The 22,944-nt window shown below is 55.4% G+C and overlaps 2 protein-coding genes across 5 annotated transcripts; one reads left to right on the top strand and one right to left on the bottom strand.

Moving 5' to 3' along the window:
* Positions 1–931: 931 nt before the first annotated feature.
* On the bottom strand, positions 932–2,733 carry YOD1 (YOD1 deubiquitinase). The gene is made up of 2 exons (XM_054176445.1): positions 2,488–2,733; positions 932–1,937 (listed from the first exon to the last, which is right to left on the bottom strand). The coding sequence occupies exons 1-2, from the start codon at positions 2,693–2,695 to the stop codon at positions 1,231–1,233; spliced, it is 915 nt and encodes a 304-aa protein (XP_054032420.1). The 5' UTR covers positions 2,696–2,733; the 3' UTR covers positions 932–1,230.
* A 179-nt stretch (positions 2,734–2,912) lies between these two features.
* On the top strand, positions 2,913–22,392 carry PFKFB2 (6-phosphofructo-2-kinase/fructose-2,6-biphosphatase 2). 4 transcript variants are annotated; one of them, XM_054176341.1, is made up of 16 exons: positions 2,913–3,027; positions 4,456–4,581; positions 4,690–4,786; positions 5,693–5,759; positions 5,913–5,987; positions 6,623–6,679; positions 7,136–7,260; positions 8,146–8,353; positions 9,418–9,564; positions 10,759–10,863; positions 11,721–11,850; positions 13,040–13,102; positions 14,393–14,466; positions 16,242–16,433; positions 18,206–18,275; positions 22,158–22,392. In XM_054176341.1, exons 1-15 carry the CDS (start codon positions 2,952–2,954, stop codon positions 18,230–18,232), a joined length of 1,569 nt encoding a protein of 522 aa, XP_054032316.1. In that variant the 5' UTR covers positions 2,913–2,951; the 3' UTR covers positions 18,233–18,275; positions 22,158–22,392. The 4 variants fall into 4 exon arrangements, with proteins under 4 accessions (XP_054032316.1, XP_054032318.1, XP_054032317.1 ...); XM_054176343.1 differs by having other exon boundaries at positions 16,242–16,421; XM_054176342.1 differs by lacking the exon at positions 18,206–18,275.
* The last annotated feature ends 552 nt before the right edge of the window (positions 22,393–22,944 follow it).

Below are 22,944 nucleotides of genomic sequence, written 5' to 3' on the forward strand. Positions count from 1 at the left end.
CAGGAGAAGTAGGGCAGCTCAGGCAGCTTATTTGTGTGTGTCTTGAAACTTCAACAGCACCCTTCATTATCAGAATTAAAAGTCTTGCCACTGAACAGTCACTGGTGACAAATCCAACACATTAAGGCAGAATGCAGATGAAGAAGCTTGGAAGCCTCCCTTCTGAGAGGGGAGGACTCCTGTGTCCCTTCTTAAACAGGACAACCCTCTCCTTTTTGATCAGCCAAGAGTGAGAACTACACCTTTTAAAGTGCTAACTTACAGTATCTGGAATCTGGTAGAGCTTAGTGACAAGTGGGGCTGGGAGGGAGCAGCTCTCCCCAAGTCAAGGCTGCCTAAAAGCTATTGCAAAGATGCAAACCCAGGCATTTCCCTAATGGCTCTTGCTTTCCTCCCCTCTTCCCCAGCCAGAGTTTCAGATTCCATGATGAAAAAGAACCTAAAAGTATTTCAAGACACATGCCAAGGTTCTGATGCAGTGTAAACACCTGGAGGGGAAGGGGTAGGGGAAGGGGGTGGGAGTGGGGGTGATGATAAGTTATTTTTTTCCAAGCAACTAAAAACTACCTAACAAGAGGATTAGTAAGTTTTATTCAACACTTAACCACCTACTTAGTAATTTAAAAGAGGCTACCTTAAAGCTTAGAGGCCATTCCTTTCTCTAAAGCCAGGACTTCACACAAACACCACAGCCTACTCCTGATGGCAACAGGGCAGCTCTGGAGAGGCTCTTCCTATGACACCCACTGAGCAGTTCCCCTCCCTTGTGTGAGCAGAGTCTCAACTCTTAGGATAAGCACTGCTGAGATGTTGAGTTTCCCAACCCCTTAGCTTGCCCTGAAAACAGAACACAAGAGAGAATAATTCAGCAGCTTCTAGAGGCTGGGCTGGAAGGAGCCCCCCCCCCCCCCTCCCCACCCCCAGGGGTTTGTGTCTCTGCTGCAGACGATGCCCACCAAGGGGGAGGCTCTTTCAAGCCACCAAGCGTTCAGCTGCCAGCACCAACCAACCACCTGCCAAAGTCCTAGAGATCAGCATGCGAGGAGATTCCTATGTGAGATCCATCGGCGGAGTCCTTAGGCAGAGCCGAGCTGCGTGCCTGGGCCAGCCCTCAACTCGCGTCTCAAGCCTCGGTGAACGGAACTGTGGGGTTACGTACAGCTTACCGGGACGCCCGGGAGGCCGTCCCGGGGTGGTGAGGTAGTGGAAGCGACCGTCCTCACGCGGGCGTCACACCTCCCCGAAGTTGGTGTGCCCAGTCTCCTTGGCGTGCTCCCTGGCTTCCGCCTGCCCCGTCAGTCCCTTCTGGCACACCATGCACCTCAGCGTGAAGTGGTTGACGTCGGTGAACTGCCTCTTCCTCCTGGCTTCGTCGGCCAGCTCCAGGGCCTGCGCCAGGACCACGTCGTCGGCGGCGGAGAAGATGGTCTGGGGAGGAATGTCCGTGTCGGGGATCCTCCTCTCCAGGGGATCGTAGTGGATCCCGTCGTAGATCAGGAGGACCCTCTTGGTGTAGCCGGCGTCCTCCCCGAAGCGGTCGATGCGGACGGTCTGGGTGTCCACCACGCAGATCTCGCACTGGTAGAACTTGGACAGAATGGACACCTCGATGGCTCCTCCCCAAGTCTCTTCTTTCCTGATCCAGTCACAGTATTCCCTGTTGGTTTTCCCCAGGACAGCCTCGCAGTAGGACTCGGGGTCGCTGGCGACGATCTGGGCGATGAGGCTGCGCATCTCCGGGGCGCAGCCCGGGTCGTACACGCCTCCCTCCACCACGTAGTAAACGCTGGTGAAGAGGCAGGAGTTGTCTGCCGGCACGACCCTCCTGGCCAGCACGGGCACAGCTTCCCTCAGCGGGTGAGACATGGCTCTCTTGGCGACCACGGGCGAGTCGGGCTTGGGCTTGGAAACGTCCTCCTCAACTATCAGAGTGTCGCCTGTCAAACACGGCAGGAGGAAGAACTGAGAGGGACGCGCAGGTGAGGCTTAAAGATGCTGCTGCCCCCTACAATGGAGCCACGTTGAGGCGGCGCCTCTGTGCCTAGAATCACGCAACGCACTAGGTTGGAAGGGACCTTTTAAGGTCATCTAGTCCAGCCCTCAGCAGCACAGTATGCTGACGGGAAACAGCCTCGGCCACGAGAGCCGGTAGCATCTCGCTGGCCAAGTGCTGGGCTCCGGTGTACTCACCTGGGGTGTCCCCAGTCCCTGCCTCCTCCAGCCCCGTCCTTTACTCTCCGGACCCCCCGGGACGCAGCAAAATCACCAGCGGCGCTAGTGGCGAGCAGGAAGTGCTCCCGAGCCGGGTGTTGACAGCTACCCCCAGGAAGAAGAACCGGCCCGGCAGCCGCCTGATGAGGGGCGTGCTGGGCCGCAGCCTCTTTTAATTAAGTTAATTGCAGCCGGCGGAGCAGCAGAGGCCATAAAGCGCCGGCGCCAGTACCCACCCCCAATGGCGCAGGCCCGAGACTGCTGCTCGGCCCTCACCCGAGTGGATCCCGAGGTCACCGAGCCTCCTCTCGCCGTCGCTGAGGTCCAGGCTCCGCGGCGGGAAACCCAGCAGGAGGCGCTGAGCCGTGGCGGGGACGCCAGTGAGGGCAGCCAGGGCTGCCTGCATGTCGCGGAGGCGGGAGTGGGCCGTGAGGCCGGGCAGCGGGTGGGTGCCGCTGCGGGCCTTGCAGCGCAGCCGCAGCATCCTCGGCGGGGCCGCCCCGCGCCACCGCCTCCCCCTCCTCCGCCGCCGCCACGGACCGGGAGTCGCTTCCGCTCCCGCCCACTCTCGCGAGATGCCCACTGCGCTCTCGCCATTGGCTGGGCTGCAGCCAATCAGCGCGTAGTCAGCGGCGGGGAGGTGGAGAAGCGAGTCTGACGTCACTGCGCTCGGCGTTCATTTGCATGCGGGGCCGGTGTGATTTGCATATGATTTGCATGTGGCGCGGCGGCCCGGAGCCATGTCGGCGGAGCCCCGGCACGGCGGCCCCCCGCGGGGTAGGGCCGGGGCGCTGCGCGGCGGCGAGAAGCAGTGCTGTGAGTAACCTCGGCCTGGGAGGGGGGTTAAAGGGGGTTAACGGGGGTTTGCTATATTTAAGAGAAAAAACAAAATAGCGGTTTCGCGGGGGGCGTGCTGCTTGTGCCGCTTAAAATAGCACGGTTCTTCCGTTAGACGCGTTTCCATCCTGCGCGGGGCCGACCTCCTGGTGTCCCCCCTTCTTCATGTCCGCCTCTGTGCCCTTGATGACCGGCCCCGGCCCCGGCGAGCCCTTCCCGCCGCTTTCCCCGGCTGCCCGGCACCGCGCATCCCCCCCCCCGTCTCATGTTTCTAACACCTGGGTGCCGTGGTTAGCCCCAAACGGGGCTTTTCTTGCCCCCCAAACCCGCCTCTCCCCGCCCGGTCCCCGGGTTGCTTTGGCAGCTGGCGGACAGAACGTGACCGGTTTGTTAAAAGCATCTTTCCGGTGCCCTTGGCAGCTCCGGCCCGGGCGGTAAATATCGCCCGGGCTAAAAGCTGAGTGCCAGCCCCATTAGGCACAGCGGGGCTGATCCGCACCATTGACCAGCGCCCGGGAGACCGCGGAACGCTCGGCCACCGGCTGATCGTTGCGAGGACACGGGAGCGAGCCGAGCAGCCTGGAATCGCAGACTGGCTTGGGTGGAAAGAGACCTTTAAACTCCTCCCGTCCAACCCTTCCGCAGTCGGCAGGGAGGCTGCACCCAGGGCAGGTTGCTCAGAGCACCAAACAACCTGACCTGCAGTGACTTCAGGGATGGGGCATCTCCCCCCTCTCTGGGCAGCACGGGGCAGGGTCTTCACGACCCTCGGCATCAAACACTGCTGCCTTCTATCTAGAATCATAGAAACACTTTGGTTGGAAAAAGATCTCTAAGATCATAAACCCAAACCATCCAACCCAGCACCACCATGGCCATCCATTTCTTGAACACTCCAGGGACAGTGACCCTGCCACCTCCCTGGGCAGCCTCTTCCAGTGCCCTTGCAGAAAAGAAATTGTTCTTAATATCCAGTCCAAGCCTCCCCTGGTGCAACTTGAGGACATTTCCTCTCTTTCTTAATGCTGGGAAGAACCAACCCCCACCTCACTCCAATCTCCTTTTAGGGAGTCATAGAGAGCCAGAAGGTCTCTCCTTAGCCTCCTTTCTTCTAGGCTAACCAGTTCCAGTTAGTCTCAATCTCCCTCTTTTAGCTTAAAACTATCACCCTTTGCCTTGTCACAACAGGCCCTGCTATGAAGTCTGTCCCCATCTTTTTTAGAGAGACCCCCCCTTTAAGTCCTGAAATTAAGCTCTGCCTGGAGAGCTCTTTATGGGATGCACGGTGTCCGTCTGTCCATTCAGGAACGTGGAGCACGGCTTTGACCCGGGGCTCACCTCTTTGCTCCCAGCTGCTCTTTGATGCTCCTGGGGTGGTATTTATGTATTTATTCCGTTGTTTTGCAGCATGGGCCTCCTACATGACCAACTCCCCGACTATGATTGTCATGATCGGCCTCCCTGCCCGGGGCAAGACCTACGTGTCCAAGAAGCTCACCCGCTACCTCAACTGGATTGGGGTGCCCACCAAAGGTGGGTGTGTGTGAGGGCACCAGCTGGCCCCAGGGTGCTGGAAGGGCGCTGAGATGTGGCTGTGAGATGCCATCAGCCTCACATTGCTCCTCTTTTGTGTGTGTGAAGTGTTTAATTTAGGAGTGTATCGCCGGGAAGCCGTCAAGTCTTACAAGTCCTACGAGTTCTTCAGGCACGACAACAAAGAGGCCATGGAAATCCGCAAGTGAGTCGAGGGCAGGGGGTGCTGAGGTCGGCCAGGGTGGTCTGCTTAGGCTCAGGACTTGGCAGGCTCGTTTGAGGAGCACAAAAGAGCGTTTGAGGAACACAAAAGAAGGTTTAAGCCCTATGAAGCCAGGGGAGGATGAGGTGATGAAGGAGCCCCGCAGGGATCCTGCCCGAGGGGCTGTGCCTGGGAGCTCTGCTTCTAACTTCAGGGTGATGGAGTGCAGGGGGCTGTGAGCATCCAGTGGTGGAGCAGCTTGTAGATCCACACAGAATCCCAGCATGGTGGGCTTGGAAGGGGCCTCTGGAGATCATCCAGGCCAACCTCCCTGCTGGAGCAGGGGCACCCACAGCAGCTTGCCCAGCATCACACTGGTCAGGTGGGTTTGGAAGCTCTCCAGAGAAGGAGACTCCACCACCTCTGTGGGCAGCCTGCTCCAGGGTATCCTCACAGCAAAGAGTTTTCTCTGTAAGTTGGAGGGAAAACCTCCTGGGTTCCAGTTTGTGCCCATTGCCTCTTGTCCTGTCTCTGGGCACCACTGAGAAGAGCCCAGCCCCATCCTCATTACCTCCACCCTGGTTTTAGGTATTGAACAGTCCCCTCTCAGGCTCAACCAGCCCCAGGTCTCTCAGCCTTTCCTCCTCAGAGATCCTCCAGGCCCCTCAGCAACTTCATAGCCCTTTCTGGACTCCCTTCAGTAGTTCCCTGTCTCTCTTGGACTGGGAGCTCACACCTGGATACAATACTCCAGAAGTGGGGAAGAGTGCAGCTCCCTGCTGAGCTTCTTGGAAGGATGCAGGGGTGGGTGCTCTGTGAGCAGAGAGAGAAGGTGTTTAAATCCCTCTGTGGTGGTGGTTCACAAGCCTTGTTGTCTGAATACATCCCCCCCCCTTTTGTCTCCTGCAGGCAGTGTGCCTTGGTGGCTCTACAAGATGTGAAGGCTTACCTCCTGGAGGAGTGTGGGCAAATAGCTGTAAGGCTTTCCCTGGACTTTTCAACCTGGGTTTACACCTGGATAGTTCAAAGCTGCCTGGAGTGTTTGGGAGGGGGGGGGGGTGGGGAACAACCTGATTGTAATCCCAATCCCCCTCCCTCCTCTCATGGCTGCTCATCAACTCTCTGGCAGGTGTTTGATGCGACCAACACGACTCGGGAGAGGAGGGACCTGATCTTGAGCTTTGCTAAAGAAAATGCTTTCAAGGTAGTGCTCCTGGGTTCACTTAGGAGCTGTGGCACCTCAAGGGTGACATCCACACCTTGAGTCCTGTGTCCAGGTCTGGGCTCCTCAGGTTAGGAAAGATGTTGAGATGCTGGAAGGTGTCCAGAGAAGGGCAACAAAGCTGGGGAGGGGTCTGGAGCACAGCCCTGGGAGGAGAGGCTGAGGGAGCTGGGGTTGCTGAGCCTGCAGAAGAGGAGGCTCAGGGGAGACCTTCTTGCTCTCTGCAACTACCTGGAGAGAGGTTGTGACCAGGTGGGGGTTGGTCTCTTCTCCCAGGCAAGCAGCAGCAGAACAAGAGGACACAGTCTCAAGCTGTGCCAGGGGAGGTTTAGTCTGGAGGTGAGGAGAAAGTTCTTCCCAGAGAGAGTTGTTAGCCACTGGGATGTGCTGCCCAGGGAGGTGGTGGAGTCCCCATCCCTGGAGGTGTTCAAGAGGGGATTGGATGTGGCCCTTGGGGCCATGGTTTAGTCATGGGGTCTGTGGTGCCAGGTTGGACTTGATGAGCTTTGAGGTCTCTTCCAAGCTTGGTGATTCTGTGATCCCAAGAGGGGCATCAGCACTCTGGGGGGGCAGGAGCTCTTGGCAGGAGTTCCTGACCCTGCCTTGCTTCTTGCCAGGTGTTCTTCGTGGAGTCCGTCTGCGACGATCCAGAAGTCATCGCTGCCAACATCCTGGTGCGTGCCAGCCTTGGCCAGGCTCAGCTGCTTGCTGGCAGCTCCAGGGGCTCGCTGCAAGGTCATCAGCTGCAGCAGCAGTGCCTTGCTCTTGGGTCTCCCCTTGGGGAGGAGCAGCTGGGGGTGGCGGGGTTACAGCAGCTCGAGGCGCAGGTAGTTAGGTGAGAAGGTGGTGGGAAGGAAAGGAGGCTGAGAAACGTGTGACCTTGAAGCGTGGCTCCTCGTGGAGGAAAAGGCAGGCATGGCTCAGGGTGAGCCAGCTGTGCCTGTCACAGGGCCAAGCACTTCAGAGCCGCCCTTTGTTTGCTCTCCAGGAGCAGATTTTTCCACAGGGCAGCTTTAAAGAGTGCCTTAATTTCTTTGGGAAGGGAAGAATAACCTCTTTCAGCGTTGGCTTTTTGTGCCCTGAGTTGAGTTTGCTTAACTCTCACAAAGCAACGTTGTCTGTTGGAGCAGGAGGTGAAGGTTTCCAGCCCTGACTACCCAGAGAGAAACAGGGAGAATGTGATGGATGATTTCCTGAAGAGGATAGAGTGCTACAAGGTCACTTACCAGCCTCTTGATCCTGATGTTTATGACAAGTAAGCCAAGCCCTGGGTTGCATTTTGCCTCTGCCTGTGTGAGCTGTGCTGCTTTGTGGCTGCTGCTCTGTGGCTCAGCACGCTGTCAAGAGCCTCTGCTCTCCCCCAGTTGCTTGTGGGAAGGTGGTGTCCTTGGATCCCAAGGGATTTGAAAGGCTTTTTCTCTGGTGTACTGCAGTGGAATGAATGAAGATGATCAAAGGGCTGGAGCACCTCTCCTACAAACACAGTGCTGAAAGAACTGGGGCTGTGCAGTCTGGAAAGGAGAGGCCTCCAGGGAGATCTTAGAGCAGCATTTCAATACCTGAAGGGGATCTACAGGAAGGCTGGGGGGAGGGACTGGTTAGAAGGGGCTGTGGGGACAGGATGAGGGGCAAGGGTTTGAAACTGGAGCCAGGAGAGAGAGTGGGGACAGGATGAGGGGCAAGGGTTTGAAACTGGAGCCAGGAGAGAGTGTGGGGACAGGATGAGGGGCAAGGGTTTGAAACTGGAGCAGGGGAGGTTTAGGTTGGACACCAGGAGGAAGCTCTGCACAATGAGGGTGGTGAAACACTGGAACAGGTTGCCCAGGGATGTGGTTGAGGCCCTGGAGACCTTCAGGACCAGACTGGATGTGGCCCTGTGCAGCCTGCTCTAGTCGGAGGTGTCCCTGCCGACAAGATGACCTTTGAGGGTTCCCTTCCAACCCGATGCCAGCTGTGAATCTGTAATGCAGCAGTTCCTCCTTCAAACCCAGGCTGAGGTCTTCCCTTCAGCCTTGCTGGAGCACCCCAGTGGCAGAGCTGCTGCCTGTGCTGGAGGCTGGGGAGCCAGCTGCCGCCCGCAGCTGCTGGTGCTTCCCTTTCACCAACCAGCCTCTTGGGGCTCTCTTTCTGTTGACTCCAGAGATCTTTCCTTCATCAAAGTGATCAACGTGGGACAGAGGTTCCTGGTGAACAGAGTCCAGGATTACATCCAGAGTAAAATTGTCTATTACCTGATGAACATCCACGTCCAGCCACGAACCATCTACCTCTGCCGGCACGGCGAGAGCGACTACAACCTCCTTGGCAAGATTGGGGGAGACTCTGGCCTGTCCCCACGTGGGAAGCAGGTATGTGCTTGGCAGCACCAGCCTGGCTGCCTGGCTGGCATGGAAGCTCTTCAAGGGCAGCAAAGCTGGGGAGGGGTTGCATCAAGTCCAAGTGCCCAGGGGCTGCACTTTGGCCACAACAACCCCAGGCAGTGCTACTGGCTGAGAGCAGCCAGGCAGAGAGGGACCTGGTTGATAGTAGGCTGAACATGAGCCTGCAGTGTGCCCAGGTGGCCAAGAAGGCCAATGGCATCCTGGCCTGCATCAGGAACTGTGGCCAGCAGGAGCAGGGAGGTCATTGTGCCCTGTGCTCAGCACTGCTCAGGCCACACCTTGAGTCCTGTGTCCAGTTCTGAGCCCCTCAGTTTAAGAAGGACATTGAGAGACTTGAAGGTGTCCAGAGAAGAGCAACAAAGGTGGGGAGGGGTCTGGAGCACAGCCCTGGGAGGAGAGGCTGAGGGAGCTGGGGTTGCTTAGCCTGGAGAAGAGGAGGCTCAGGGGAGACCTTCTTTACAATTAATAAACAGCACAAGGACCCCTCCTGGTCAAAGATCAGGGGAGGCTAATGGCTTCTCCCTCCCTGCCCTTCCCTCCTCACACCCCTGTACATAAAAGGGACAAGAGGAAGAAGCAGAGATGTTAGATTTAGCCAAAGCAATGCAGCCAAGGTCAAGCAGAAGCAAATTAATCTCTCCCAGAGCCCAGAAGAGAGAGAAATTCTTTACCAGACTAACTCTTATGGTAGAGAACTTTCCAGTGGGATTGTTTAGAGCTGCCATTGTTTTCCTTTTGCCCCCCAGTAGTGATTTATTTTCATTCCACCACTTTCTGCTCAAGATCTGTGGGGAAACTTCCAAGGCATAGCCTAAAACTACCACACTTGGTGTGCCCAGGAGGGGCCAAACCTGGGCTCTCTGCACCCCTGCTCCTGCCAGGGGGGCTGGCAGCTGGACCTTGCTGTGACAGCCACAGCCCTTGAAGTGATGCTTTTAGAGGTGGCAGCAGCTCCCTGCTCCCTCCAGGCCTCCCCTGGGTTTGTTTGGGTGGTTGCTGTATTTTTGTTGGGTTGTTTTGTTCCTCCCCAGTTTGCTCAGGCACTGAAGAAGTTCATTGAGGAGCAGGAAATTGTTGATCTGAAGGTGTGGACCAGCCAGCTGAAGAGGACAATCCAGACAGCTGAGTCCCTGGGGGTGACATATGAGCAGTGGAAGATTCTCAATGAGATTGATGCTGTGAGTGAAAATGCTGCTTGGCTTTGACCATTGCTTTCAATCTAGAGAAGCTAAAGGCTTCAAATGCATCACTGTAGAATGGACTCTTTCCTGTTTCATTTCCTGGGCTCCTCTTGGAACCTCCCTTCCCAGGAGCTGCATCCATGTTGGGAGTCATGAAATTGATAAGGTTGGCAAAGGCCTCTAAGATTTGAAGTGTGTGGGGGGTAGATTTAGACTGGAGGTTAGGAAGAAACTCTTTCCAGTGAGGGTGGGGAGACCCTGGCACAGGTTGCCCAGGGAGGTTGGGGATGCTCCCTCCCTGGAGGTGTTCAAGGCCAGGCTGGATGAGGCCTTGAGCAGCCTGGGCTGGTGGGAGGTGTCCCTGCCCATGGCAGGGGGCTGGCACTGGATGATCCTTAAGGTCCCTTCCAACCCAACCCATTCTATGGTCATTAACCCACCACCACCATGGCCACTAAACCCTGCCCTGGAGTCCCACATCTGCACATGGGTTATGTCCAGCTACTCCATCTTGAGGTTTAGGATGGTTTGCAACAGGGCTGCCAGTCTCTGGACCTTGCTGTGGACATAGCCAGCTGGTGTGGGGAAAGAAAATGACCCAGGGCAGTCCCAGTCATTTGTGACATCACCTTGGGGGGACAAAGGTTCCTGCTCCCACTCTTTCTTTCAGGCAAAAGAAAGTGCAGGGCTGGTGCTGTGGAAGTGAAGGCTTGCTTTCATCTCTGGCAAAGAGGGGCTTTGAAAAGAACCCAAAAGCTCCTCAGTGGTCTCCAGTGCCAAGGCAAGAGCTAATGGGCACAAACTTGAAGTTCCATCTAAGCAGGAACTTCCTCAACTTAAGAGTGCTGGAGGCCTGGAGCAGGCTGCCCAGAGAGGTTGTGGAGTCTCCTTCTCTGGAGAGCTTTTAACCCCCCCTGGCCATTGTGATGCTGGGCAAGCTGCTGGGGGTGCTTCAGCAGGGGAGCTGGACTGGATGATCTCCAGGGGTCCCTTCCAACCCCTGCCATGCTGTGATTCCTCCTCAAACCACCCTGCTGGCACAGATGCTGAGCATGTGGCTGTGTCACATCTGCTACCTAACGACTGCCATCACACAAAGGGGTTGCAGATCTCAGCCTCTTGCTTGTTCTGGTCTCCTCCTTGTACCTGTGGGGAAGCCAAGTGTGGTGTAACAAGGCCTTCTTCCCTCAGGGGGTCTGTGAAGAAATGACCTATGCAGAGATTGAAGCCAAGTACCCAGAGGAGTTTGCCTTGAGGGATCAGGAGAAATATCTTTATCGCTATCCTGGAGGTGAGGTGAGGACCCTTGGGAGGAAACGATAAGGTGGAGCATGGATAAACCCTGGTGGAAGAGGGGAGATTAAGTCTGGAGACTGGGAAGAAATTCTTTCCAGTGAGGGTGGGGGAGACCCTGGCACAGGTTGCCCAGGGAGGTTGTGGATGCCTCCTCCCTGGAGGTGTTCAAGGCCAGGCTGGATGAGGCCTTGAGCAGCCTGGGCTGGTGGGAGGTGTCTCTGCCCCTGGCAGTGGGGTTGGAGCTGGCTGATCTTTAAGGTCCCTTCCAACCCAACCCATGCTATGATTTCCTTCATTGTGGTGTGTAGATGCTGCCTTGAATTCCATTCTTTGGGCCCCTTTGCAAGTCCCTTGATGCTCCCCTCCCAACACCAAGGGCTTCTGCACCCCATTTGTTTGTCCCAGGCTTGGCTTTGTCCCTGTGGAAAACCAGCCTGGAAAGAAACTTGAGCGTGGGAGGGGCATGGAGCCAGCTCTGCTTTTACCTCCCAGCCTCCTCCTGCTGTCTAATGGAGTGGCTTGTTTGTTTTTCCTCTTGCAAGCATTAAGAGCCTCCAGCCACCTGAAGCCTCCTCTGATCTGAGGCTTCCTGAGGCCAAATTTCACCTTCTGCTGCTTGCTGCTATGTTTTTCCCCTCTCTCTCTCTCTTATTTCCTGCCTCACCCCAGACTTCTGCAGGTGGATGTTTTGCAACTGCTGCCTTCCCTGCCTGTGGAGCTGCATTCATCACTGCTGCTGCTTTCATTAAGCCTTTTCTGTTTACAAAAGAAAACCCCCGGGGGGGTGGGGAAGGGGAGGGAGGGAGGGAGGAAAAAACCCCTCCAAACCAATGAATTGCTCTTTTCCTTGTTTCCAGTCCTACCAGGACTTGGTCCAACGTTTGGAGCCGGTAATTATGGAGCTGGAAAGGCAAGGCAACGTCCTGGTGATCTCCCACCAGGCAGTTATGAGGTGCCTCTTGGCTTATTTTCTTGACAAGAATGCAGGTACACAAAGGAGCTGCATGATGCTGGGGGAGGGCTGCTGCTGCTGCTTCTCACTGCTTCCCTCACAGAAGGGTTTTTTTTGGGAGGGTGGCTTCTAAATGCCTGTTGGGGTTTGGGTTTGTGGTTTTTTTTCCCCCCCTCTCCACCGTGGAAGTTAAGCCTTTAACTGTTGCATCCCCGTGGTGCTTGGAGCTGTGCAGGAAGCTCTCTGAGGGCCATGCAGGTGCTGGCTCCTCTGCTCAGCTGTTGTTGCTGGAGCTGCTTTTCCATCCCTGACACTTGCAGCCTCTCTAGGGGGTTGTTTAGTTTACTTTTGGGGGTTGCTGGTGGGTGGGTTTTTATTTTAATGGAAAGAAAAATGGGTTTCTGATGGATCAGTAGCCTGGAAGGGTTGGCAGTGAAGAGGCCTGGTGAGGAGCAGCTGAGGGAAGCTCTCTCTCCGGTGCTTTCCCACCTGTGTGCTGCTGGAGGGGTTTCTCTTGCTTGGCCCTGGGTTGGGAATCACTGAATCAGACCTTTAAAGCCCACCCAGTCCAACCCCCTGCAGTCAGCAGAGACATCTGCACCTAGAGCAGGTTGCTCAGAGCCCCAAACACCCTGGAATGGTTCCAGGGATGGGACAGCTCCCACTGCTCTGGGCAACCTGGGACAGGCTCTCAGCACCCTCCTGCTAGAAGAATTCTTCCCTTGAACTGATCTGAGTCTCCCTCTTTAAGTTCAAACCATCACTCCTTGTCCTGTCCCAGCAGGCCCTGCTCAAGAGTCTGTCCCCAGCTTTCTTACAGACCCCCTTTAAGTACTTGGAAGGTTGCTCTAAGGTCTTTTCTTTCCCTCCTTTTCTTTCCTTCCCCCTGCTGCTCTCTTCCCTCTTTCCTTCCCCCTGCTGCTCTCTTCCCTCTTTCCTTCCCCCTGCTGCTCTCTTCCCTCTTTCCTTCCCCCTTTCTTCCATGCCTTTCTCCTTACAAAGTCTGTCCCAGCCACAGGCTCAGCCCTGTGCTGCAGTGCTGAGGAGGGTGACTGAGGGGTGGGAGGAAGATGCTGCAGCACCACACAGGGGGGGCACAGAGTGCCTGTGCTCTTGGGGCCCAATATTTGCTGTTGTGGGAAGCTGCTACCCAGTGCCTGGGGGCCAGGGGGGGGCTGCTGGAGCTGCAACCCCCCTGCCCATAACTGCTGTTTCTGCCCTTAGATGAGCTGCCCTACCTGCGCTGTCCCCTCCACACCATCCTCAAGCTCACTCCTGTTGCATATGGTAAATCTTCCCCTGGGGGGGTTGCAGCTTTGGGGTTGGGGTTTTCCTCCCCCCGACCTCTTTGTGTGGGAGTCCCATGGGTAAAGATGGATCAGTGGTGATGGGGTGGGGGGGGAAAGTGTCTTACCTCCTGGCCTCTCTTGCAAACAGGTGGTGGTCATTTGGTTGTGTTTTTTTTCCCCTGCTGAGGTTTTTCTCTCCTCTTTTCTCCTCTTGTGCCTCCAAATCTGGGGTTAGGTTTGGGCTTGCACCCAAGGTTAGGTTAGGGGGTTAGGGTTGCATCCAGGTTTGGGCTGGAGCACCTCTCCTATGAGGACAGGCTGAAGGAGTTGGGGTTGTGCAGTCTGGAGAAGAGAAGGCTCTGAGGTGACCTCATTGTGGCCTTCCAGTGTCTGAAGGGGGCTCCAAGAAGGCTGGGGAGGGACTGCTCAGGATCTCAGGGAGTGATAGGACTGGGGGGAATGGAATGAAGCTGGAGGTGGGGAGATTCAGGCTGGAGGTGAGGAGGAAGTTCTTCCCCATGAGAGTGGTGAAGCCCTGCAATGGGTTGTCCAGGGAGGTGGCTGGGGCCCCATCCCTGGAGGTGTTTAAGGCCAGGCTGGATGAGGCTCTGGGCAGCCTGATCTAGTGTGAGGTGTCCCTGCTCATGGCAGGGAGGTTGGAACTGGCTGATCCTTGTGGTCCCTTCCAACCCTGACTGATTCTATGATCTGGGGGGGTTTTGGGGTGGGTTTTTTCCCCTGTGTCAGACCTAACACAGTGAAGCTCAAAGCCTGAAAGCAGCTACAAGCTGCAAATGCTGCTGAGGAGCTGAGCTGCTTCATTTCTGATCATTATTCTTATTTTCATCATTTAATTACTATTTTTTTTTAGGACCTGATTTAGTATTCTTTTTTTTTGATGAGCTGCTTCATTTATTCTTTTTAATTACCTTTTTATTTAGACTCTATTTATTTATTCTTTTTAATTACCTTTTTATTTAGACTCTATTTATTTATTCTTTTTAATTACCTTTTTTATTTAGACTCTATTTATTCTTTTTAATTACCTTTTTATTTAGACTCTATTTACTTATTCTTTTTAATTACCTTTTTTATTTAGACTCTTATTTTCTTACCCAACAAAACCACCACATTTTTTTCCCTCTTCCTGCTTATTTCCCCCCCCCCCCGCCCCTTGCTGCTTTCAATCTTTTATTGCCCTTTTTTTTTCAATGGCTTAGTTCATAATTTGCCTTTTCTTACCCAAACTTCTCTTTCCTTTTGTGTTGTTTTGGGGGGGGGCTAAAAGGTTGTAAAGTGGAGACCATCACCCTGAATGTGGAAGCAGTGAACACCCACAGGGACAAACCCTCTCTCAACTCAGTAAGTTTTTGCTGCACACCTCTAGGCTTGGGTTTAGTTTTCCTCCCCCCTGCTCAGAGGAAAAAAAAAGGGGGGGGAGAAAAAATCTCTTCAATACCTGCCAGGAGGGGGGAAAAAAAAGCTGATTCTTTCAATCACCACAAAGACTTCCTGCAGATAGAGTTTCCCCCAAGCAGGATTAATTATGGCTTGAATTCATTAGTGTGTTTCCCAGCCTGGGGTGGGGGAGAGAGGTTTGTCAGAGCTGCAGGAAGGAGAAGGAACAAATGTAGGATGAATGAATTGAATGATTGAATTCCAGGTCTCCTGCTCAGCTCTCAGTGATGTGATTGTGATCATTTCAAAGGCTTGCCAAGAGGTTTGAAGTGAATTTCTTTCTCATCCTCTTGGGATGAGATTTCTCCTCCTGGGTCGGGCTGGGAGCTTCAGGCAGCTTCTTGGGGGGACTCTCAGCAGCGTTTGCCTGGGGAGGGTGGGAGAGGGGCTGAGAGGAGTGGAGAGTTTTTCCACTCTGCACATTTCTCCTGCAGCTTAGAAGTAGTTGGTGCAGAGCAAAGCTGTGGTGTGCCTAAACTTGGTGCAGAGCAAAGCTGTGGTGTGCCTAAACTTGGTGCAGAGCAAAGCCTAAACGTGAAGCAAGAAGATGGCTCCAGGTTTTTACCTCCCTTGTGCTAGGAATCTTCTTCTGGCAGCAGTGGAAGCACTTCAGGCTCTGAGTGGCTTTCCTTTATGCAATCCTGCCTCTCCTCTTACTTAAGCTACTGCTGGGCCATCTGTGCTTGCTCAGCCAAGCACAGACCCTGGGCTTGCAGCTGTTGGTAGGTGCTGCTGCTCACCTTTGCATCACTGCTTTGCAGAGGGACTGCTCTGTGGAAGGCCCAGTGCCCCTTGCCTATAATTAGCTGCCCCAATGGAAGGTCACAAACCAGCTCTGGATTTCACAGGAAGTCAACTGCATCCTATTTGAAGTCCTTTTTGGGTACATTTAGGCTTTTGGCTGCCTCCTCTTGCTGTACTTCACAAGAGCTGTTGGCAGATTGGGTGAGCTCTGGGTCCCGGCAGGAAGGAGTCCCTGAGCTGAGGGAGCAGAAGGGAGGGGTGGAGAAACCAGGAGCCTGCATCTCATGTCTGGAAGGTTTGTGGAGCTAAATCCAGCTGGCTGCTAAATGCTAAACTGAGCCTTTTTTTGGCAAGGTGGCTGGGGGCTGGTCCCATGCTGGTGGTTTCCAGTCTGGGTGTTGATGGCTTTGCAGCTCTGTGTTGAAATCGTTGCTGCCCACTCAGGAGAAGTGAGAGGTTGTTGCTGTTGTTCTTTGTTTGACTTGGGAAGTGCAGCTGCCTGGGAGGAGAAGAAACACCAAGAAGGGGGAAAAAAAAACTTTCCTGTCTGCTTGTTTGCTTTCCCCCCTAAAGGGATGGTGGGGGAGGTAAAAACAACAATAACAGAAGGAAGAAAGAAAACAAAAGCCAGGCCCAAACGAAGCCAGCTAAGCAGAAAAGTCCTCATGGGAAGCCAAGGGGCTGAAAAAAACAAGGCAGGCTCAGACTTCAGTGTCCTCTGAGCCAGATTTGCCAGCAGAGCAGCTCAGTTCCCCCCCCACTGGGCAAGGTCCTGGTGGCACAAACTCTGCTGCTGGCTTCGCCGGCTGCCAGGAGCTTCGGGGTGCTGCGGGTGGGGATGCCAGAGGTGCGTGGTGCTGCTGCTGCTGTGCCATGTGGTTTTCAGCTGTGGTTCCCCTTTTCATTCCCTGTGATAACTCTCTGCCTGGGAGCAGCTCAACCTTCCCATCAGCCCAAGCCCCGTAAGGATGAGAAGAAACAGCTTCACGCCGCGGGCCAGCGTGGACGTGGTCAAGCGCCCGCGGCATTACAGCCTGGGGAGCAAACCTCTTGACCTGCTGGCATCTTTCCCATCCCTGGAAGCTCAAGATGGAGCTGGCCAACCACAGCTGCAAGTTGGTGTCCAGGTGGTACCTTCCCTTCGCCTCCCCATCCTCGGCACCGTGGCTGGCAGTTGGTCCTCCCTCGAACGCGAGACCCCTCTCGGGGGCTTGAGCGCCGGCAGCTCCCTCCTGCATGAAAAGCTTTCTGGGTCCCTCCTAGGTCCCTTAACACAAACCCAACACCCCCCCCCACACAAATCCCACCAAAAAGCCTCCAAAGTCCCCCCCACCATGAAACCAGAATTGTGGTGTCAGGGGCTCCATCCAGCTGCAGGCTCCATCCGGCGCGTTCCCATGGGTGCAGCGGGGTCTCGGCAGGGTGGTTCATGCTGGGCAGGATCTTGCTTTGTGGCAAAACCCTCACCAGCAAGAGCCACAAATACCTTCTTTGCCCTCATTTCATGCTGCACTCTGGCCCTAGCCCTAGGGTGACTTGCTGGGAAGTCTTTTGTGTCCCTGTTCTTCTTGCTGCCCATTTCCCTTCAGAGCCCAACAGCAGCAGCTTCTGGAGTGAAGGTTGGGTTCTTGGCCTGCCCAGATCCGAGCCACTTGGGGTTTCTTCTGGCTTTCAAAGCATTGTGGGTCCTCCTCAGTGGTGGATGCAAAGCCCTGCTTGTTGCTTTGCTCCTTTGAAATGGTTTCTCTGCTAAATGTGGAGCCTTTAGTGCCAGGCTGCATGCTGCTGCCCATCAGAGGGAGCAGAGAGAAGGTGGAGGAGGCTTGGAGAAGGTTTTGGCTGGGCCCTCCATGCAGAGAAAGCTACCACTGTGCTTTAAAATTGCTTTGGATGCTCTAGAGGTTAATGCTTCCCAAGCTCTTCAGGGAGCCCAGCTTCTTGTTCCCCTCCCTCCCTCTTAGCCAAGTGGGCAGAGGGTAGAAGAAGAGGTGGTGCAGGTGAACAGTGCTGGTGTTTGCATGCTGGATGAAAGCAGGAGGCTTGGGCATCCCCTAAATCCCAGGGCTCCAGGGGGATCTGAACCAGCCAGAGCTTTGCAGCGAGGTGGGGCTGGCCCATGGCAGTTCTGCATGAAGCTGGAGAGGACTCTGCCTGCCCAGGCAGCTTAGTCTGTGGGTATCTTAGTCAGGTGTCTTCAGCTGGGCAGCCTCAGGATGGGGATCCCCACCCTGCCTGCTCCCTCTTTGCAGTTGTGCTCTCTGTAAGTGTGATGGTGAAGTGCTGGCAGCTCTGGGGGGGAAGGAGAATGGGTTGGGTTGGAAGGGACCTTAAAGCTCATCCAGTTCCAACCCCCTGCCATAGGCAGGGATGCCTCCCACCAGCCCAGGTTGCTCAGGGCCTCACCCAGCTTGGCCTTGAACACCTCCAGGCATGGGGTATCCACAGCCTCCCTGGGTGCTGGGGCTGTGTGGGAATCTTGCTGTCCTGGAACCTTCTGCCTGGAGGGAGCCCTCGAGAGGAGCAGCAGTGGAGGAGGTGGCCTGGTGCTGCCACACACCATGGCCAAGCCTTGTTACCAGCTCCTGCTGTCATGCCAACCTGCCAGGACTTCCCTAGCATCAAGTTACTGTGGACTCCTCATCCCTGGAAGTGTTTCAGACCAGGCTGTGTGAGGCTGTGAGCAGCCTGGGCTGGAGGGAGGTGTCCCTGGCCCTGGCAGGAGGCTTGGATCTGGCTGATCACTTCAGGTCCCTTCTAAGCCAAACCATTCCATGGAATCTCTGAGGTTGCTTCACTTCTTTCCTCTTCTGCTTTGCTGCTTTTAACTGTTCTCCTTAAAAAAATAGCTCCTTCCAAAGGCACTCTGAGCTATCCTCTGCTGTTTCTTTTTCCTTTGCAGCCTCATGGGGGAAATGTTTGCCTGTGAGTGTGGCTGAGAGCAGCTTGTGTGAGCTCCCCTGGGCTCTTTAGTAAGTAGGACTTCTCTTGATTTAATGTTGCATGGAAACTGCTTGGGGGCAAGAGATGGTGCAGGAGGAGCTTTTGGGGCTGTGTTGTAATCTGTCATTAAGGGAGACCTCAGTGGGGGAGAGGAGCAAGTTACCAGGCTGAGCCCACTGAGCCAGGGGCTCCAGCTGGACTTACTGGTGCTTTGTGCTGGCTGCCTGCAGAAGTGCTTCACCCCAAGCTTGCTCCATCCCCTACACCTGCTGGGGTGGGTGCAGAGGAGGCCACAAAGGTGATCAGGGAGCTGGAGCACCTCTCCTGTGAGGGGGAGGGTAGAAGGGCTCTGCAGAGAGACCTTGAGTGGCTGGGCAGATGGGCAGAGGCCAACAGGATGGCATTCGGCAAGTCCAAGTGCCAGGGGCTGCGCTTTGGCCACAGCAACCCCAGGCAGAGCTACAGGCTGGGGGCAGAGTGGCTGAGAGCAGCCAGAGAGGGACCTGGGGGTGCTGATTGACAGCTGCCTAAACATGAGGCAGCAGTGTGCCCAGGTGGCCAAGAAGGCCAAGGGCATCCTGGCCTGCATCAGGAAGAGTGTGGCCAGCAGGAGCAGGGAGGTCATCCTGCCCTGTGCTCAGCACTGCTGAGGCCACACCTGGAGTCCTGTGTCCAGCTCTGGGCTCCTCAGGTTAGGAAAGATGTTGAGCTGCTGGAAGGTGTCCAGAGAAGGGCAACAAAGCTGGGGAGGGGTCTGGAGCACAGCCCTGGGAGGAGAGGCTGAGGGAGCTGGGGTTGCTTAGCCTGCAGAAGAGGAGGCTCAGGGGAGACCTTCTTGCTCTCTCCAACTCCCTGAAGGGAGGTTGTAGCCAGGTGGGGGTTGGGCTCTTCTCCCAGGCACCCAGCACCAGAACAAGAGGACACAGTCTCAAGCTGTGCCAGGGGAGGTTTAGGCTGGAGGTGAGGAGAAAGTTCTTCCCAGCAAGAGGAATTGGCCATTGGGATGTGCTGCCCAGGGAGGTGGTGGAGTCCCCATCCCTGGAGGTGTTCAAGAGGGGATTGGATGTGGCACTTGGAGCCATGGTTTAGTAGTCAGGAGTTGTTGGGTGGCAGGTTGGACTCGATGATCTCTGAGGTCTTTTCCAACCTTGTTGATTCTATTCCATGACAGGCTGGGAGAGAGTTGGGGCTGTTCAGCCTGGAGAAGAGGAGGCTCCATGGCTGCATTTCAGTATCTGAAGGGGGCTACAGGAAGCCTGGGGAGGGACTGTTCAGGAGGGCCTGTGGGGATAGGATGGGAGGCACTGGTTTGAAACTGGAGCAGGGGAGGTTTAGGTTGGACATGAGGAGGAAATAGTGGAACAGGTTGCACAGGGATGTGGTTGAGGCCCCATCCCTAGAGACATTCAAAGTCAGTCTTGATGTGGCCCTGGGCAGCCTGCTCCAGCTGGAGGTGTCCAACCCCCCTCTGCAGTCAGCAGGGGCAGGATGAGCTTTGAGGATCCCTTCCAGCCCAGAGCAATCTGAATCTCAGCACCAGGACATGGGATGGCTCTGCAGTGGTGCTGCTGGGCTCAGCCATGTAGCTTTTACTGCATGGTGCTGGGTCCCATTTGTGTTTCCTCTCCCCCCAGGAGGAGGTGCAATGATGCTGCTGATCCCAGGGATGTTGCAGGAGCACTGGATGCTAGCCAGGGTGGGAGGGGTGCTGCTGAACCCTGGCTCCCTGTGACTCAAGGGAGCTGGGTGGGTTTAGAAGGTGCTTGGAAAGCAGCTGGGTGGAGAAACCCTGTGGTGACAGGCCAGGGGGGGATGGCTTCAGGCTGAAAGAAGGTTTTGCATTTGCCCTGAGCCAAAGGGAGCTGGGGGTTTAGAAGAGTATCCCAGCATCTGCAGGGGGCTCCAAGAAAGCTGGGGAGGGACTTCTGAGGGTGTCAGGGAGGGACAGGACTGGGGGGGATGGAACAGAACTAGAAGTGGGGAGATTGAGATTGGATGTTAGGAAGAAGTTGTTCCCCAGGAGGGTGGTGAGAGCCTGGCACAGGTTGCCCAGGGAGGTGGTGGAAGCCTCAGCCCTGGAGGTGTTGAAGGCCAGGCTGGAGGTGGCTGTGGGCAACCTGATCCAGTGTGAGGGGTTGGAACTGGCTGGTCCTTGAGGCCCCTTCCACCCCTATCAATTCTCTGATTCTAAAGGCAATGCAGGTGCCAGCCCTGCAAAGCTGCTCTGCCAACCTCTGCTCCAAGTGCTGCTTCCCCCTCTGGTTTTAAGCAGAGACTTCCTCTGTAGGATTTGCAGAGAAATGAAGGCAGCTTGGACCCAATTCCCTTGATTCCAGCCCAAACCTCTCCTCCTTACTGCTGTTTCTTGCCCTTGAGAAAGCAGCATGTGAGCAGCTCTGGATCATCTCTGACCACAGAAAGCATCAGGTGGGGGAGGGACCCTCAGAGAGGATCTGGTCTTGCTGGGCCCTTCTTCAACAGCATTGCCTGGGAAAGCTGGTGGAGGTGGTTTGATTCTGCTGCATTTCTTTTCCACTGCAAGGAGGACAAATCTGCAGGGAATGGATTTCCTGCCTGCCATGGATGTTAATTAGCAGCAAGAGTGGCTGTTAATTGTCAGCACATTGGCTCTGCTGCGCTGCCTGTGTGGGGCTGCAGAGCAGAAGGGCTGAGGGAAGGCAGGCAAGTGGTTCATGTGGGTCTCTAGCACAGTTTGAGGAGGAAGGGGAATTGGGCAGCACACAGCCAGAGCCCTTCTGAGCATTCTCTGCCCCAGCAGCTGTAGGATCTCCTGGCTGCTGGGTCTCACCTGTGTGAGTTTTGTCTCTGTGCATCCCCTGGCACTGAGCTGTTCCTCTTGCCTGGCTGAGCCTTGCTGGAGCAGTGGAAGGAGGTTTGTCAAAGGCCAGAAGTGTTGTTGTGGTGAATATTGCAAAATGATTACTGGAATGCTGCTTTGTGTGTGGCCTGGGAGTGCACTTCCCTCTGGAGAAGGGAAAGGAAAGGCAGTTAAACCCTGAGTGAGCAACGCTGCCTGCTGTCCTGGGAGGTGTGCTGAGCTGCCCTGGCCTCAGGCTGAGCCTGGGGACCTTCCATGTGGAGCTTTGCAGGAGGTGAAAGGACAGTGCAGGGCATGAAGCAGCTCGTTACTTGCTCAGGTAGAAACAATGGAAGTAAATCTCCATGGATCAAATGATGTGGAGCTGGATCCTGCTGCCCTGTCTGGCCCTGAACAGGAGCCAGCAGTGTGCCCAGGGGGCCAAGAAGGCCAAGGACATACTGGCCTGGATCAGGAGCAGTGTGGCCAGCAGGAGCAGGGAGGTCATTGTGCCCTGTGCTCAGCACTGGTCAGGCCACACCTTGAGTCCTGTGTCCAGGTCTGGGCCCCTCAGTTCAAGAAGGACATTGAGAGACTTGAAGGTGTCCAGAGAAGGACAACAAAGCTGGGGAGGGGTCTGGAGCACAGCCCTGGGAGGAGAGGCTGAGGGAGCTGGGGTTGCTTAGCCTGCAGAAGAGGAGGCTCAGGGGAGACTTTCTTGCCCTCTCCAACTCCCTGGAGGGAGGTTGGAGCCAGGTGGGGGTTGGTCTCTTCTCCCAGTCACCAGAACAAGAGGACACAGTCTCAAGCTGTGCCAGGGGAGGTTTAGGCTGGAGGTTAGGAAGAAGTTCTTCATGGAAAGAGAGATTGGCCGTGGGAATGTGCTGCCCAGGGAGGTGGTGGAGTCACTTGGTGCCATGGTTGAGTTGATCAGATGGTGCTGGGTGAGAGGTTGGACTCAGTGATCTCAGAGGTCCTTTCCAACCTGGTTGAACTCTGTGCTCCCAGCACCCAGCTGAGCTCTGCTGTCCCTTTTCCTCCCACCTCCTGGCTCCCCCTTGGTCTAACCTGTAGCATTTCTCTCTTGTTTCAGAGGATGGCTGACTTAATGGTGTAGGATTTGGCTTCCCCTTGGGTTGGACTGGCACTGCCATGGCTGGGAAGAGCCCTGCAGGTGGAACTGGAGCATCCTTGGAGCACCACGAGCCTCGCGCTGCTTTGGGCCAGTTCTCCTCTCCCCTCTGCTTCTCAGTCTTGTCTGTGTCTTCTCTTTCTGAGTGCTGAGTTGGCTGTCAGGGAGATCAGAGAACACTTCTGAGGGAGATTTTGATTTGCTTTGAATTTTTCCAGCCTGTTGTTTTCAGAAGGGGAAGTTAGCCCTGGCCCTTTCTGGGCTGGCCAAACCACGTCCCACATCCTCCCTCCTGGTTGGGTGGCAGAGTTAGCTGCACTCTGTGTCTCTCTGAGGACTCAGTGGTCATAGCCATGCTGGAAAAAAATTCTCTCACCAGCCCAAATCCCCAATATTTAGCTTCCTTTTCCCCCTCCCCTGTTAACCATTTCCAAGTTCAAAGACAGTTCTTGCCTTGTTTCACCCCAGAAAGAGCTCCAGGTATCATTTCACTTCACTTGCACAGCTGGGGATGTGAAGCCACCCTGCTCTTGAGCCTGTTCCTGTGCTCTCTGCCTCTTGCCCAGGGAGGACAGCCCCAAGGCATTGGCAGCACATCCTGCAGGGCACCTCCAGTGAGGAGCAATAAGCACATCCTGCAGGGCACCTCCAGTGAGGAGCAATAACCTCCTCTCACTCCCTGGAAACAGCTCAGCTACCACAGCTCTTCAATCTCAGCTTTTATTACCCTGCTTTAGCTTTGCTCCCT

Source organism: Dryobates pubescens, chromosome 35, assembly GCF_014839835.1.
Source record: "Dryobates pubescens isolate bDryPub1 chromosome 35, bDryPub1.pri, whole genome shotgun sequence".
Classification (NCBI taxonomy): Eukaryota; Metazoa; Chordata; class Aves; order Piciformes; family Picidae; genus Dryobates; species Dryobates pubescens.

Bases quoted from the DNA above. Each gene is read 5' to 3' on its own strand.
- PFKFB2 (XM_054176341.1), top strand. From the start codon at position 2,952: ATGTCGGCGGAGCCCCGGCACGGCGGCCCCCCGCGGGGTAGGGCCGGG. The intron at 4,787-5,692 runs GTGAGTCGAGGG...TGTCTCCTGCAG, and splicing joins GAGGCCATGGAAATCCGCAA to GCAGTGTGCCTTGGTGGCTC. The intron at 5,760-5,912 runs GTAAGGCTTTCC...ACTCTCTGGCAG, and splicing joins AGGAGTGTGGGCAAATAGCT to GTGTTTGATGCGACCAACAC.
- YOD1 (XM_054176445.1), bottom strand. From the start codon at position 2,695: ATGCTGCGGCTGCGCTGCAAGGCCCGCAGCGGCACCCACCCGCTGCCC. The intron at 1,938-2,487 runs GTGAGGGCCGAG...CGTGTTTGACAG, and splicing joins TGACCTCGGGATCCACTCGG to GCGACACTCTGATAGTTGAG.